We start from the raw sequence: 15,533 nt of genomic DNA, 5'->3' as shown, positions 1-15,533 counted from the left end.
GGTATATGATGGCATTTATCTCGACCTTTTGTACTCGTCAACATTTTGTATCTTGTCATCTTTATCCAAGTAGTATTCTTGATTTGATTCTGCATATTTATATCGTGCTCCACTTTCAATATCCTGTAACATATAATCTGTATCGTTAATGACGCACCTTTAGGCACTGTTGGCTAGGCACGCTGTATCACAATAATGTTCAGGGCCTGGTTTGTAATTATTCACAGAAACATTATTTAAACTCTTCAAATATTTAATGCAACATTAAAATGTCGTGATAAAATAGTCTTGCAAATCTCAAACTGTTTGAAGGGTAATATGTTCCGTAACAGCTTTATTGTACTGGCAATCGCCATTTGATATTTGTAATAATTACGTGATGTATAAATATTTTATTTTTTGCTGGTATAGCTTTTTCTTTAGACATGTAATAAATCTAGAGTATGTGCAGTTTGTATTTACGTATCTAATTTATAGATTTATTCGATTTTAGTGATTAGTTGTTTGATTTTGAGAAGTCGGTCTTCGGGAAATATTCCTCAGCCCGCGTAATTAGCACATTTCTAGGGGAAAATGTCTAAGAGTGCAGTGTTGAGATTTAATTAATGCATGGTTTAGTTTCGTAGTGATTTCAGGTCACAGCAGGATAAGTGGGCATGTCGCCATGTAGTTCTAAAGGTACTGATTGATTCTGTATCTCCATTTGAATATATGTGATGGGGGCTGATATTTTGTAAAAATAGAAGGGACAATTCCAATATATGGAGACGCTTTTTATTCATGCTATGGTGGCAACTATGGTGAAGTGATACTTGTGAAATGAGGCTCAAAATCGTTGTAACACTGACCCATGGATAGAGTAGGAAAATAGTTCCGTCCATTTTGTGTTTGGGTGGTGATTTGTATTTTGTGGTATTTAAGTACTGGCGCTATGTTACGGAAATCTAACACGGGGAAACAACGCAGATGAGAGTTTGTCATGCAGTTGTGAAGATATGATGCAAATGTGAATTTGGATTATTTTATGGCCATTTATTGATTAGAGAAAATTATTTATAGTCTTGGCGCTTTAGTAGAACTTCCATTACACAGCAATTGTTGTCGAGAAGTTATTGGAAATGTGTGTAAAACAAGTGACTTTTGCAGAATACATGCGAATACTGGATTTGCTTGGTAAGGAGACCCATTTGCAGATTACAAATATTTCAAAGCTATAAATGCATTGACATGGAAACCAAAATATCTAAAATATTTTAATCATTAAATTATTAATCTAGCTATTAGGTAGACTGTCTCATGAATATTAGTAAATCTACAAGCGTGATTTTCCTTTCAACTAATACTTCATTTCCTTCTTTCCTAACCATATCAACTATGAAGTCTTTCTGAATGAAATATATTTTTCCACGTTGATCGGTATCATTTGTTTTCAACCGCGTCATTTTTATTAAGTGTTTCGACGACAAAATGATGCCATAACTTGGCAAATTATGAATAAACAATGGCATGTATGTTGCATTTTGTAATCAAGATTATTTTCTTTATGTGGATCTCGATACTAGTATGTCAAATCGTCGTGGTCATACACCCATTGATTTATTGGTTCTCCTTCATAAATGTAATATACGTTTCTTGAATTAAAATGTTTTTCGTCTGCCATTGTAAACGTCATAGGTTTTGCTTATTTTTTTCTTAATGGAGTACTAGTGCAATCTTAATCAATTCAATGTGAGAATAAGTAATTAAATACAATATGCTCCTCTGTCAACTATTGGTTTATATGTCTTGTGGAATAATTTAAAATATAATTAGAACCCTGATGAAAGGTGTTTGAGTATTTTATTTGTCCAGGGTAATATAACGAGAACCAGTTTCGCATAGGCTGGTACACCGTCGTCACAGTTCTGCCGTTGTGTGTCACTTTCATCTTTAAGAGATATAATGGTAAATTAAAAAAAGCTATAAATATAATTAATTGGTGCAGATGGTTATTATTATTATTATTATTATTATACAAGTGAGCCTCCTTTGGACATATATATCGAATTATCAACATTGTGACATAGTCGTTTATGTTCTGATAATTGATCTTGTGTGTAAAAGGTATACAAGCATTTGTTGATAGATATGTTTCTCTCTGTGCTGTCTAATTATATGTAATTTTACCATCCGTTCCGGTGGCCTAGTGTTTAGAGCGTCCGCTTCGGAAGTGGGAGGTCGCGGGTTCGAACCCCAGCCGAGTCATACCAAAGTTTTATAAAAATGGTGGCAGTAGTTATCTGGCTTGGCTCTTAGCATTAAGAGGTTAGTGTTAGGTCTGGTCGGCCTGGTGTCAGTATAATGTAACTGGTTGGCACTTCATGCTACATGTCTCGGCATGATGTCCCATTGCTAGACATCAATATAAACTGCCACACTGCAGACATCGTAGCCATATGACTGAAACATTGTTAAAAGCTAAGTTAAAAATCCAAATCACACACACACACACCGACCGGTACCATTCGTACAAATATTTCATTCCAACTTCAGTCGTTATAGTAATTGGGCCCATCACATCAAGATAAGATTGTCATGTCAGCATTTTTGTCTCTTTCTGCTGGAGTTGTTTTAACCGGATGAATGTTACAGGACTCAGCTATGTCAGAAACAGTTACAAATGTTTTCTAGATTTGCAAGACAGATGGTAAGTCAAATGATTGTGTCTGTCTAAATTATTTCTGGTTATCTATGGGGATCATTTTGGGGAGTATTTAAAAATTATTATATGTACTGAACACATTTATTATCCGTATTGTTTTTACATTCGTGAAAGCGGTTATGTTATTAACCTCTCCTGGCAAATGTATACAGTGGCTTCCTCCTAGTGGCTAAGACAGATCGATATGGAATATTAAATACAAGACGATCCACTGTGCAAGTTATGGTGGACGAAAGCAAATAACAATTAAATTAATTCATGGATTAACATATTATACTATTTATCAAAGCCTAAAGACCGTTAGATTTAAAATGAGACCACTCTCACCTTCGTATGACCTCTTCTTTATGGTTAGATAATTGGGTTGGCTGCGTCTGATACTTAGAATACATTATTTATGTCAGACATGCATCTGATACTCTCATTTATTTCTTGCCTAAATGTGGCCTGTAAAATTTGAAATAAACGTTAAATTACATTATCCATTGCACCTCTTCTTACTATTGGAAAGGTTTTGTATTATGGTGAAAAAATGCATGTTCTTGACTGGTTTATTGTCCCGAATGAGTATCTTAAAAATCTTATCGTTAAGACTAATAGTGTTTTTACAGAACCAATTTTTCAAATGTTTCTAATGATAGTCTTCTTTTGATGTGGTTCACGGAGTCATTCAAAAATTCACGTCTTATTTGTTACATGTGTTAGGGATACTTGTTATATATTAAAATACTCCCTATTTCACGAGCATACGACAAGTACTGAAACGTGGTTGTACACATAAAATAGTGACGTATCACTATTTTATGCGTACAACCACGTTTCACTACTTGTCTTAGCATTTATGGTTGTGATATTTAGTATACCATTCGAGTGTATTGGTGTACACATTATACTGCACTGAAATATTTGGATTTTTTAAAATTATTTTTCTGTTATATCCCTTACACGAGTGTAATCACATTACTTGCTCTACCACAAAAATATATACATACATGAGTGTTTTAGTGATATTATTCAGGGCCAGAAATCTTAATTTATTTACTAATCACGAATACTGTTTTAATTAAGTTCAGAAATTCCTTGCATATTCTCAGCTTCACGGGTGCAGCAGCACATCTTAACACTTGAAATGACGTCATAACATCACACAAGACAAGGGCGAAATGTCCACGTCATCCAAATGTGTTCTTGTAGGCTCACCACATTTCCGGATTTGTTCGCATTTAACGGATGTTTCACAATTGTTGCGGATATCGCAAAAGTGGGTTGTTTCACGAGTCAAAATTTACATATGTAAACTGTCCAGTTCCATTACAATTGACGCCACTGATACTTAATTTCCTTCTAAAGATTTTAGTATTTTTAACATATTCCAAACTAGATGGTGTTTAACATAAAAAAAAGGCATGAAAATCACACACATATAGGCATATAGATAAACAGAATACAAATGTATGGCGAATAACAGAGCACAGAACCCGCAAGGGATCGCGTTTCAGGGACTGATTTAAGATAAATACAACAAACTGACAACAAACACTGCAAAACTTTATTTTAACTATCCTTAGCACCTTGGACTCGCCTTGAGTGTCTGTCAAATGCAAACACAAAACAGAGACAAGACAAACAATAAACACAAAAAGCGTTGAGATTACAAAAGTTTACCATGCTAGCTAAAAATTAGCTTTGCACTGTTCGTTGTCAGTTTCACACACACACACACACACACACACACACACACACACACACACACACGCACGCACGCACGCACGCACACATATATACCAACCACATACATTAAAAAAGCATGGTTTTGAAAGTGTTGGGATAAAGTCACTTGATATACCAATGCCATTGCTATATCAAATTGTTAGCCGTCCATGGCGCAATAATATGTATATATAAACATTCTTGCAACGGCGCCCTTGCAACTATGTGAAACTTATTAATCATTAATTAAATCATGAAAATAATGATAAAAGTATTAATAATCCACGTTTTCTAAAAGAGATTAATATGGTACACAATTTCATCGGAATGCTTCCTGTTTTCTGTTCCCCATCCCCTCGTATGCATAAGCGACAAAATACGCAGAAATCTGGAGTGAGCGAGAAAAAGAATTTGGGCTGGATGAAACCCTTGAAATTGAACTTTCACCAAGTAACATACAACAGTATGGTTCGTCGTAACAGTGTGCGCTCATTCCTCGGGAAGTAGTGAAGTGGGACTGTTTAGCCTCAGTGGGAATTAGCATTAAAAACACCCCTGGGCCTGTTCAGCCTCAATGGAAATTTAACATGGGAGAAACACCTGGGCCTGTTTAGCCTCAAGGGAATTTAACATGGGAAAAAATTTGGGCCTGTTTAGCCTCAAGGGGAATTTAACATGGGAAAAAAAAAATCTTGGGCCTGTTTAGCCTCAAGGGGAATTTAACATAGGGAATAAATTGTGGGACTGTCGAGGGACAAGGGGAATTGAACAGGGGAATTGAGTTTGGGCCTGTCTAGGGACAAGGGAAATTAACATGGGAAATTGAAACAGGGAGGGGTCTCTATTTTTTATTTTTAAAAAAAAAAATGGGGTAGGCAATTGAAAGTCTATCTCTTTTCGAGAGATTGGAGTGACCCTGAAAAGGGCCTTTGGGTTTCTTCTTCTTCTTCTAATTTCTTCTATTTCTCCACCAGCTTCTTATTTTCTGTCCTACACTTTTTCTATTCTTTTCTTTCTTTTCTTCCTCTTTTTTCTTCTTTTTCTCTTCTTTCTGCTTCTCCTTCTCTTCTTTCTTCCTCTTCTCATTTTCTTCTTTTTTTTCAATTTTTTCGTTCCATGCTCTCATCCTTATCCTTTCCTCTTCATCCTCCTTCTCCTCCTTTATTTCTTTTAACAGATCACTGATGATGTCCTTTAGTTTTCTTAAATTGTTGATCTCCATCTTCACTCGATGGGGACTATAAGAATAGTGATCCTCGTTTAGGTTAACCAACATTTGCTCCATCATGTCCAAGTTGTCCAGGACGTCTTGCAATTTTTTCATTTTATCAAGGTGGTTCGAAGCCATCTTCTTTTTTATTCTTTGTAGAATGGTGTGAACAACGAATACTGTGGGTTCTTATAGTTAAAGCGCGGACGTGATAGAAAACATCCCCCTAAAGCCCAAAAATTATATTACCTAGATCATCACTTAAAACGCGCGGACGTGAAGGAAAACATCCCCTACTTTTCTCATATCATATTATCTACTATCCACACACGTGAAGCAGCAATAAACAAACCCAAAATCTATTATTCACACACGCAAAGCATTAAAATGAAACCTTAATCTACTATCCACACAAACGTACGTGAGCTCTTACAAACACAAACACATGCACTCACACCACAAAAGAGTAAGTGTTTATATTCACACTACTCTACATAAACACATTGGCAAATGGATTACTATTTCTTTTCTAAAGGTTTGGGTAGCCCTGAAAAGGGCTGTTTTTTTTTTTAAGAACTCCAGGGCACCTGGTTAATGATGGCACCTTCCAGGTCTGGCACCACACACACATCTCCGACTCCAGTCTCCTTTCACTCTTCTTTTGACTGGGAGCGCAGAGGGAGGATGATTGGCTTCAGCACCCCAATCCTCTGTCTCTGGAATATTGTACGACATCCTCTCTCCTATTTTCTTTTCCTCCTCTTCCCTCTGTCTTCTCTAATCCTCTTCCTTCTTTATTCTTCCCTCTTCTAATATGGCCTCCGCTGCCAGTTCATTTAACAGGCGCCTGGGGTATTCCAGATGCATCTGGAGTTCAAGAAATTTGCTTATTCTGGTATTCATTGTCTTGTTAACCAATGAACAGGGTAGCTAGACTGCCAAGCGATTTTCAATTTATAGTTAAAGCGCGGACGTGAAGGAAAACATCTCCCTAAAACAAAATTTATCTTACCTAGATCATGACCAAACAACGCGCGGACCTAAAAGAAACACTCACTCACTTTTTTATACTACCCATTACTAATTTAAAAATTTTCATTAATCACTTCAATATACTATCCACATACGCAAAGCAATCAAATCAAACCCCAAATCTACTCTCCACGCACGTCAAACAGCAAAAAACATTATCATTATCCACACAAACGTACTTGATCTCTTACAATCACAAACACATACACTCACACCACAAAAAAGTGTTTATATTCACACTACTCTACATACACACATTGGCAAATCGATTGTTATTTCTTTTCTAGAGTATTGGGTAGCCCTGAAAAGGGCTGTTTTTTGTGTGCGAAGTTGAAGCTAGGACAAATCTTTTAGTTTCTAAGAATGCGACGTCCTCTGACGATAGACTTTATGACGATAGGTCTGCTTCTTCGGAAAGAGAAGAAGAACTCTTTGGTGTCGATACGACAGTCGACAAAGCCTCTGTCAGGTTCAGGTTGATGCTGCTGTTGTTGCTGCTGGTCTCTCTGCTATTTCTGAAGTCTCTACTTCTCTGTCCATTCTTCTTTCTCCCTGTTCATTTCTTCTCTGAAGAGCTCTTCTATCAGGTCTTCAGTGACTTTTAACATTCTCACATTCTCTGTCTCTTCAGGCTTCGGTATCAGACTGTGTCTGACCCTATACAAATTCACGTAGGCTTCGTTTAGCTTAGCTAGTTTGGAGCACATCTTCATAGGAGGATGAGTCGACAATGGATGGTTAGACTGGAAATTATCCCGGTTTTTAAAGTCAAAGCTCGGACGTGAAGGAAAACATCCCTATAAGGTTTTCGAGCCGGAACGTTCAATGAGTGTCATGAGAGGGATAGTAAGAAGTCAAAGAGCATGAATCAAGATTCCTATAGCCAAACAAACCACAAAGGCATTTTTTTCTTCAAAACACAACATTTTTTTTATTCATAATCACTTAACACTTAACAAGCAACTATAACATTTTTAACAATAATCAAACAATATAACATCAAACATTTTTTTTAAAAATGACAAACATTTTTTTCAACTAACACATTATTTTGGACAGGGCTGACAACGTTGTGAATGAAATTGTGATTTCCACTGTTGGAAGTCATTAGGCCATTGATGGACACTACGTTTCCTAGCTTGAGACAAAAGATAAGCATAATGGTCAAAAAACCATTTATCTACTTTCACACCATTTCTTGAAGAAGAACGAGGATCAAAATGAGTTACTAAATGTTCTAAGGAATAGCCCAGGCTGCGATGATGCAGAAAATACACACAGTACTGTCCACACACCAAGGAATCTGTGCCTTGTAATTTCACATTATTGAATCGGGTGATCTGAGCATTTCTTCTCATAAAGTCAATGATATCGTCTTCCAGAGGAGGCAATCCATACGAATCGAAATATTCCACACATCTTTCTTGAGGAAAGTAGATGGCTACCCAGTGGATTCCTGGGAGATGACTGTCATCCGTGTTGATCACATAAGCTTGATGGTCTTGAGGTTTGCGATGAGGGAGTTCATCTTTTGCACATACGACAGGATTCCAAGAAGCAGTGTACGAGCTGTGGTTCAAAAGGTAATAAAGTTCCTAGGTATCCATTGATTTGTGTGGGGTTTTATCTTCTTCACAGGTAATGATAAGTGATCAATTCGATCCTGACTTTTTGCTTGAAAATGTCTGACAAGTAAAAGGCGTTTAGCTCCGACTTCTTACTCTGGTCCAAGAGAGATTCGATGCGACGGCACTCCAGAGATGTTAATGGAGGAGAAGAATGTTTATCCAAGCCTTTATACCACTCATTCAACACGAATTCTATCTCGATGAGACCCCAAGCTTTGTCCAGATATTCGTCCAATTTTTCTTCTTGACTCAACATCAGACATTTGTCGTGTTGAATTTGACTGGGATGACCGTTGTGACATCCATAACACTCTTCCTTGATCAATTCTTTCATTATATCTACCAGGAATGTAGCAAAACAGGAGACTAAATGGGCTTCTTGTTCTGGCCATCTTGATTTCATCATGATAACTTCTTCGTCTTTGTCTTGAGATTCTTCTTCCCCGGTCTCCTCACATTCCATCCCCAAAGTTTCTCCACTTGGTAAAGAGGGATAACAGTCTTCCATGACTTCTAATAGTCTAGAATGACTTCTCTCAAACTGTTGATTTCTATGGTATTGTCAAATTCTGCATACAGGAGGACGTTCACTGTGTGATCTGGAGGTGGATTTGCAAACTGAAGTTCCACACGAATCTGACCCGATTTTATAGGGTGGAAATGTCCCTCGTCCCTGCCTTGGTCTGCAGTGAAATCAAAACCCCACAAAGCATAGCCTCCTGCGTAACCGTCGTACGAAATACCGTGACTGGTGTTGGTTCCTAACTGTCCCGTGGCTTCGTACAGGGATAAGTACGATGTCAAATAATTCTTCGCGACACCAAAGTTAGGCTCAAAGGGTAGGGTACACAAGGTCTTGCCGTCGCGACTGACTTCGATCTTGGACACATTGTAATGTTGAAACTCAAAAGGATTTTGATCGTGGGTTCCGTTGAAGGCTGAATTCCTGACGATACCAACAATCAAACGTTTGGGTAACTGTCCTTGGAACAGATGATCTTCGATCATAGATCGCTGTCCAGCGGGAATGGTGAACGTTTTCACTTCTACGCGTCGTATCGGATACTTGGCGGTCGTTCTGCTCAACGTGTGACTGACGTCGTTTCCCACTTTAGGTAACACTTCCACACGACGCACGTAAAGTCGGGCTTCTTGAATGATAGTTTTGTATTCATTGGCATGGGCCATCAAATGGAAAGCGGCACTGCTACGATTCAGTCTCAGACGGATATCCACCCCGTTGAGTAAATACTTTTCTTGTAACCACATGTCCAAATGCAAACGATCCATCAGTTCTAAACTTCGCCCTTGCAGAATTTTCTTACGACGGTCGTTAAACCCCACATTGTGAGGATTGTCATCTTCTGTCAGGACTGTGTCGCTAAACGTAGCTACACCTGCCGTGTCAGGTTTCCAATACCACGCAAGCATCCAGATGAGTATTCTTGGCTTCTTTTCCGTACGTCAAGAGATTTTCCAGGTAGGCACGATATGGGTAAGTACCCATGCTGCTGCTGACCAGTTTGTTATTCAAGTACAAGTCCACTTCGCTGAACAAGGAATGCATGAAATTGTTGAAAGGAGCTACTCTAGCATCGCCTCCTGGATTGGTGTTGTCCGTTTTGATCACTTTCACTTTCAAGTACAGGTAACTGCTATTCAGATCGATGTAATTTTCGGGCTGACCTTTGATTTCAAACTCGATGGGAGCGGAATCCGTCAAAGAGGAGACGGGATGAAATTCCACCCATTGGGATTCTTGCATTGTCATCATGGTGGGGGGCATGGCAAACAGATCCAGTTCCGACTTGGAACAAGCGCAACACTCTCGGTGCATCATTTTTTTCTCTTTCTCAATAATCGAAAACGTCTAAGTCTCGAACGGTTCTTCTTTTCTTTGTCTTTCTAGCTTTAGACGTGTGAAGTCTGGTGAAAGGGTGTTTTCTTCGTCGTCTCTTTCTGCCTTGTCCTTGCCGAATGCCTGATTCAGTAGCGTGCAGGGCATTTATAGGTGTTTCTCGTCGAACCAAAAGGTCTTTACCCGTTTGCAGCAAGACATTTTTGCCTGCCCTCATGAAGGCTTCTCTGGGATTTTGTTTGTCGATCATGACATTTTGGAGAAATTCTTTGCCTTGCTTCAGTGCCGCATCTTTCAAGGCGTTCAATCAGCGTGTCACCATCGGTTTCAACACGGGGGCCACCGAACAAAAGGCTTATTTTAGCATATCTCCTAAACCGTGTCCTCGCTGTCGAGCAACCCCTCGGTACACTGGATACATGACTTACGTGTCGTGAGAGAACCGTTTTCGAAAATGCAGTTTCATCGTGACTTTTCCTTTGGTGAATGAATATTTTGTCCCAGATCTCCTTTTATAGCAATGTTGACCGTGTCCAAATACGACTTGCTGACAGGCAAATAATGAGGATGTACAAATTCGCGGTGGACGTGATAAGTGTTTCCACCTTCCTCGTCAGCGGCCGTGGCAGAATCCACTTTGAAAGGAATGACACGCAGTAACGGAGGTGTGTCCCACCACGTTGTACTCCACCACATCAGAGTACACAAAGATCAAATTCAGTCCTTGGTTCAGTTCTACTGGGGAACGAAATAACTTGCTAAAAGAATCATTGTCGGAAATGACTGGCAATTCGTTTTTCTTGAGCATGGCCATCCTCATCTCCGTATCTCCACCCAACATGTCAAACAATTCAGGACAATATAAAATGGACATGATTTTCCCCCCTCAGGAAATTTCATTAGGAAGCGACGAGCTACTTTGTGGTATTCCAAGGTGACACTTTTTTTGACACTCTCCAAAGCTTTAAGAAACACGACATTAAACCTGGAAGCAATATTGCTCACCAAATGTTGACCACTAAAATAATAGCCTGGAGGAATGAACAAGTGATAGGTGGTCGACTTTTGAGTTTTTGTGCCAGGGGTTTTCTTATCATATTTGACGTGGGCATCCAAGTACTGTTGCAAGGCTTCGTCATGAACTTCCACCGTAAAAATATTTTGATTGGGAAGGACATTGAGGATTTGGGTTGGGTGAATGACTTCCACTAAAGCCACTTCCCAATGGGCTTCGTGATCTAATTGGATGGCCTGAGGTAATTTGGCCGTGTAACAGCACAACGTGTTGTGGGAAAAAACCTCCATGGAACTGTCACTGGGTAAGGTTAAGTAAAATTGGTTGTTATTGTTCATAATTCCAGAGGTCTGTGGCTGTCCGAGGGGTTACTGGACGTCAGAGGAGTGTCTCCGCCCAAAATGGGGTTATTGTTGTTGTTGGAGTGGTGACTGACACTGGCACTGGACACAAGGTTCCCGTTGTTCCCGTTCGAGGAGAATTTCAAGGAGGGATTGGGAAGCAGGTAACCGATGCAACTGCTTAATAAAATGGTCCACAATTGTTTGTCTCCTTGTTGCAAACTCAAATTGGCGATGGCTGCACCGATGACACAATACACCACGAAGATTTGGCAGAAAAAGACGATTTGCGTTTTAGGCACACGTTCTCCACACCACACCCACAAGGGTTGTTCTTGTAAATCTTGCAGAGAAGAACTGGGTGAAGGAGTTGTAGCAGTAGTAGCTGCGTCTGTATGAAAGGGCATGATGGTCACTTCTTTTTATAGTCGATGACTTGCGAAGCGTCGATCCAAGAATCAAAACTGGGTGGATATCCTTTCCAACGTACTTTGACTTCTTTGACACGTCGTTTGCCCAATTTACGGGTTCTGCGTTCGGGAACTCCACATTTCTTGGGGACAGCCCTCGTCGGGGACGTACCAAACAGGCGCTCAAACACCAGCACTTCGTTCTCGGGAGTCACTTCTTGCGGGGCACGTCCGATGCTTCGATGGTAAGATTGGTTGTACGCTTGCACCAGGTGCGGTAAGATGTCGATGTACTTCAGAGTGTGGTGATGCGTAAAATATTTCCACATGCGTTCTTTCAAAGTGCGTTGAAAACGTTCCACGATGCTGGCTTTAGTTTCGGGATTGTCGGTGGTAAAAAAAATGAATGTCACGCTTCTTTAATTCTTTTTGGAAAGCTTGGTTCAGAAATTCGGTGCCTTTGTCCGTTGGCATCGAAGAGGGTGACGGCCGCTTTGTTTCAACACTCGTTGAAGGGCTCGCACTAAATCACTGATCGATTTGGAAGTCAAGGGTACGACCCAGGCAAATTTGGAAAAGACGTCGATGACACAAAACAAATATTTGTAGCCACGATTGTAGCTGGCTAAATGAGAGACATCAGCTAAATCGGCTTGCCATTGATGATCGATGCCTTCCACTCGGGTGCGACTTCTGGAAAACTTGCGTCGAATGGGTTTGTGTAAAGTGTAGGTAGCTTGTTCTTGTAACCATCTTTGCACTTGCGGTAAACGGAGACTTTTCAGTCGCGTTTTGGCAGCACGATACAATTTTTGAACTCCTGCATAACCTGCAGGATGAGAGGGATCGTAGTAAATGCTGGCTAACACCTTTTTCATTTCGTGTTTGTTTGTTAATAAGACACCCACTCCTGGAGGATGGTACTTTTTTTTCTTGGGGTATTTTCTTGGATTGTAATGCTTTGCGTGTGCGACCGGCAATAGGTGTCGAAGAGGAGGATCTCAGAACAGGGGATATCGGATCTTGTTTCACTTCTGTCTTCACTTCTGTCTTCACTTTCTTTTTCTCTTGTGATGAAGAAGGGGTGGTCATCATCATTTTAATCCATCCAATTCTGGAGGTAGTTGGTGTTGTCAACTTGCGTACTTTTCTGGTGGAGTTTGAAACCCTTCTTCTTCTCCTTTTTCTGTCTTCGTCACTGGTAGTAGTGGTGGTGGTACTGGTGATGGTGCTGGACTTTTCATCAAGGTCTTAAAATCTTTCAGAGTGGGAAGAGCTGTTTCGTCTGAGGCTTTCTGGTGAAAGAGTTGCAGTCGTTGCAAGAGTTGACCGTACTTTTGCGATTTTTCTGTTTCGGACAAATCTTGGCGATCCATCAAGGACTGCAGTTCGTGTTGTAACTGGGACATCTCGCTCAAATTGGGATTGGGAGGTAAATGCGGGGTGCGTTGTTCTTGCCAACGATGGTTTTCCATCCATCGTTTTTGTAAGGCACTAAAGCTAGTTTTCGTCCTTCCATGGGGTGTCAAGGGTCAATTCTGAGATCTTGGGTCTCCAGAGGGCCTTTTTATCTTGCTCCCATCAGTCCTCCCAACATGGTTCCCAAGACTCCTTTCAACAATGGGCCTAACAAGAGGGGTAAAATTCCTCCACGTTGGACCAACATCTTCTTCTTTTGACGAAGGGGGATTTTCTTTTGAACCATTTGGCGAAGAACGTGACGATGTTTGCCTAAGCATTGTTTCTGGTGTTTGGACAAAGGGATCGTACCTTTCAAGACGTTCAAACAACATTCGCACACGGTATCGATGACCTCTTTGGAGGCTGTTTGAATGAGTTTTTTTCGTAGGGGTGGAGAAGCTTTGGACAGGACAGATAACATGTCCCCATGTTTGACTAAACGTGGAGGCAGTCCTTTCCTTTTCTTTCCTTGGGGTTGTTTAGAAGAGGGATGTTTTCTGGAGGGTGACATCTTCAGGAGCACCAAAAACACTGATACCCCTACTTGGTCACAGACCTTTTTTATACTGGAACGCGTCGCCACTGATTGTCTTTACGTCGTATTAACTTCAGGACAGGCATGACACGTCGTGCAGGGGTACGCAACGGACTAAATCGAGCCAGTTCTTGCTTGGACAAATCCAGTAAACTTTGTAACATGCCCGATCTTTCTTGAACTTTGATTTTGGGAGAAGGTACTTTCTGAGCATCAGCCACTGCCACTAAATTGGAGGGTCCTGCCACTGGGGAAGTTCTTGGGGTCATCAACGGAGACGTTCTTGGTGAGATCAACGTCTCCAAGTACTCTTCAGTTCTTGGTGTCATCAACGGGGAAGTGGATGAACCTGAGGCTGCCGGAGACGCGGTCACCGCCGTTGCAGGTCGTCGTTTGCGAGTGTAAGGTTGCGTCCTGGCCGAAGTGCCTCTCTTGCGACTAGTTTTTTGTGGACTTTTCTTTATCTGGGGACTTTTTCTCTGCTTCTTTTTCTGGGGGCTTCTTTTCTTTTTCCGGGGTGGTGTCTGGTAAGAGGAGGGTCCCGCCACTGGAGAAGTTCTTGCAGACACAGGTCTCCTTGGGGACCTGGTCTTTTTCTTCTTCTTCTTGGAGATTCGTTTGACTTTTTTCTTGGGGAGAACTTTGGGGGCATTAGGATCCCATCTTAAGAGAGAGCGAATGATGACCCCTCCTAGAGTACCGCTCCCTCCAGGTTTCAAAATGATTTGTTTTTTGGTTTGAGTGTCGATGCGGGGATCGGCCAGTTGGGTCAAAGCAACTTTGTTTCGATCAAAAAAGCGTTTGGTTTGATGAGGAATCTGAATGATCCCTTGCAGTAATTGATGTGCCGTCACCGTGAACCATCGTAAGACTTCTTTGAGACTAGCTTCTAAGACACGAGCCCGTATTTGTGTTTTTTTTCTCGACTGATGCCATACAAGGCACGAATCAATTTGACGGGGAGATGTGATTGAAGGGACGTCATGTTGACGCTGTGTGAGACAGACGAAAAGTGTCTGATGTTTTTATAGATTTTTTTGTTGAGTGAAATTAAGTCGAGGACGGAGACGTGTACAGGACAGGCCCTCCGTCTTGGCACCAGTGATGAAACAATTGGGTACGAAATCGCAAATCATCGGGGGTCGTAGGTTTTAGATTGACGAGTAAATAGGCGTGTGGAGTTTGAGTGGCATCGTCGTACGCCTGAGTCAGCCAAGGCGTCCCTAACTGTTTGGCTAAGACTTGCACTTGCGATTTATCTCGAGGACTTTTAAACAAGACCACGTAATGTGCATTGAGACTGATGGTGCGATGGGCTTTACTTTGTTGAAACAAATTTTGGGTGATGTAAACGACACTGGCATTACGGTGATGCCCTTTGCGCGTGAACCACAGTTTAATTTCTTCTTCGTCTTCTCCTAACATGTCGTCAAAAATGACCAAATGGGTTTGACGGGAGTCAGAGACGATGTCGTCGTCTTCTTTAGGAATGCCTTCCACAAACACGATGGAATCGCCTTGACTTTCTCGCAAGAGGCTGTACGCCGATTGCCACTCTTTGTAACACCACACGATGCGCTGAGGTGGTCGATCGATCAAATGATGTTTATGTTCGATCAAACGTTTGACGAA

General features: G+C 40.8%; 1 protein-coding gene across 1 annotated transcript in view; it reads left to right on the top strand.

The window, feature by feature from the left end:
* The first annotated feature begins 2,569 nt into the window (after positions 1-2,569).
* Positions 2,570-15,533, top strand: part of LOC149788919 (uncharacterized) — a 30,655-nt gene continuing 17,691 nt past the window's right edge. The window contains exon 1 of the mRNA XM_089975055.1: positions 2,570-2,686. Coding sequence (XP_089831181.1) covers positions 2,660-2,686 — 27 coding nt within the window. The 5' untranslated portion in view covers positions 2,570-2,659. The remainder of the gene's footprint in view (positions 2,687-15,533) is intronic.

Source organism: Sinohyriopsis cumingii, chromosome 11, assembly GCF_028554795.1.
Source record: "Sinohyriopsis cumingii isolate HCF-2022 chromosome 11, ASM2855479v2, whole genome shotgun sequence".
Taxonomy (NCBI): Eukaryota; Metazoa; Mollusca; class Bivalvia; order Unionida; family Unionidae; genus Sinohyriopsis; species Sinohyriopsis cumingii.
Note: the sequence above shows the minus strand (reverse complement) of the source record. Positions and strands in the feature narration are given on the sequence as shown.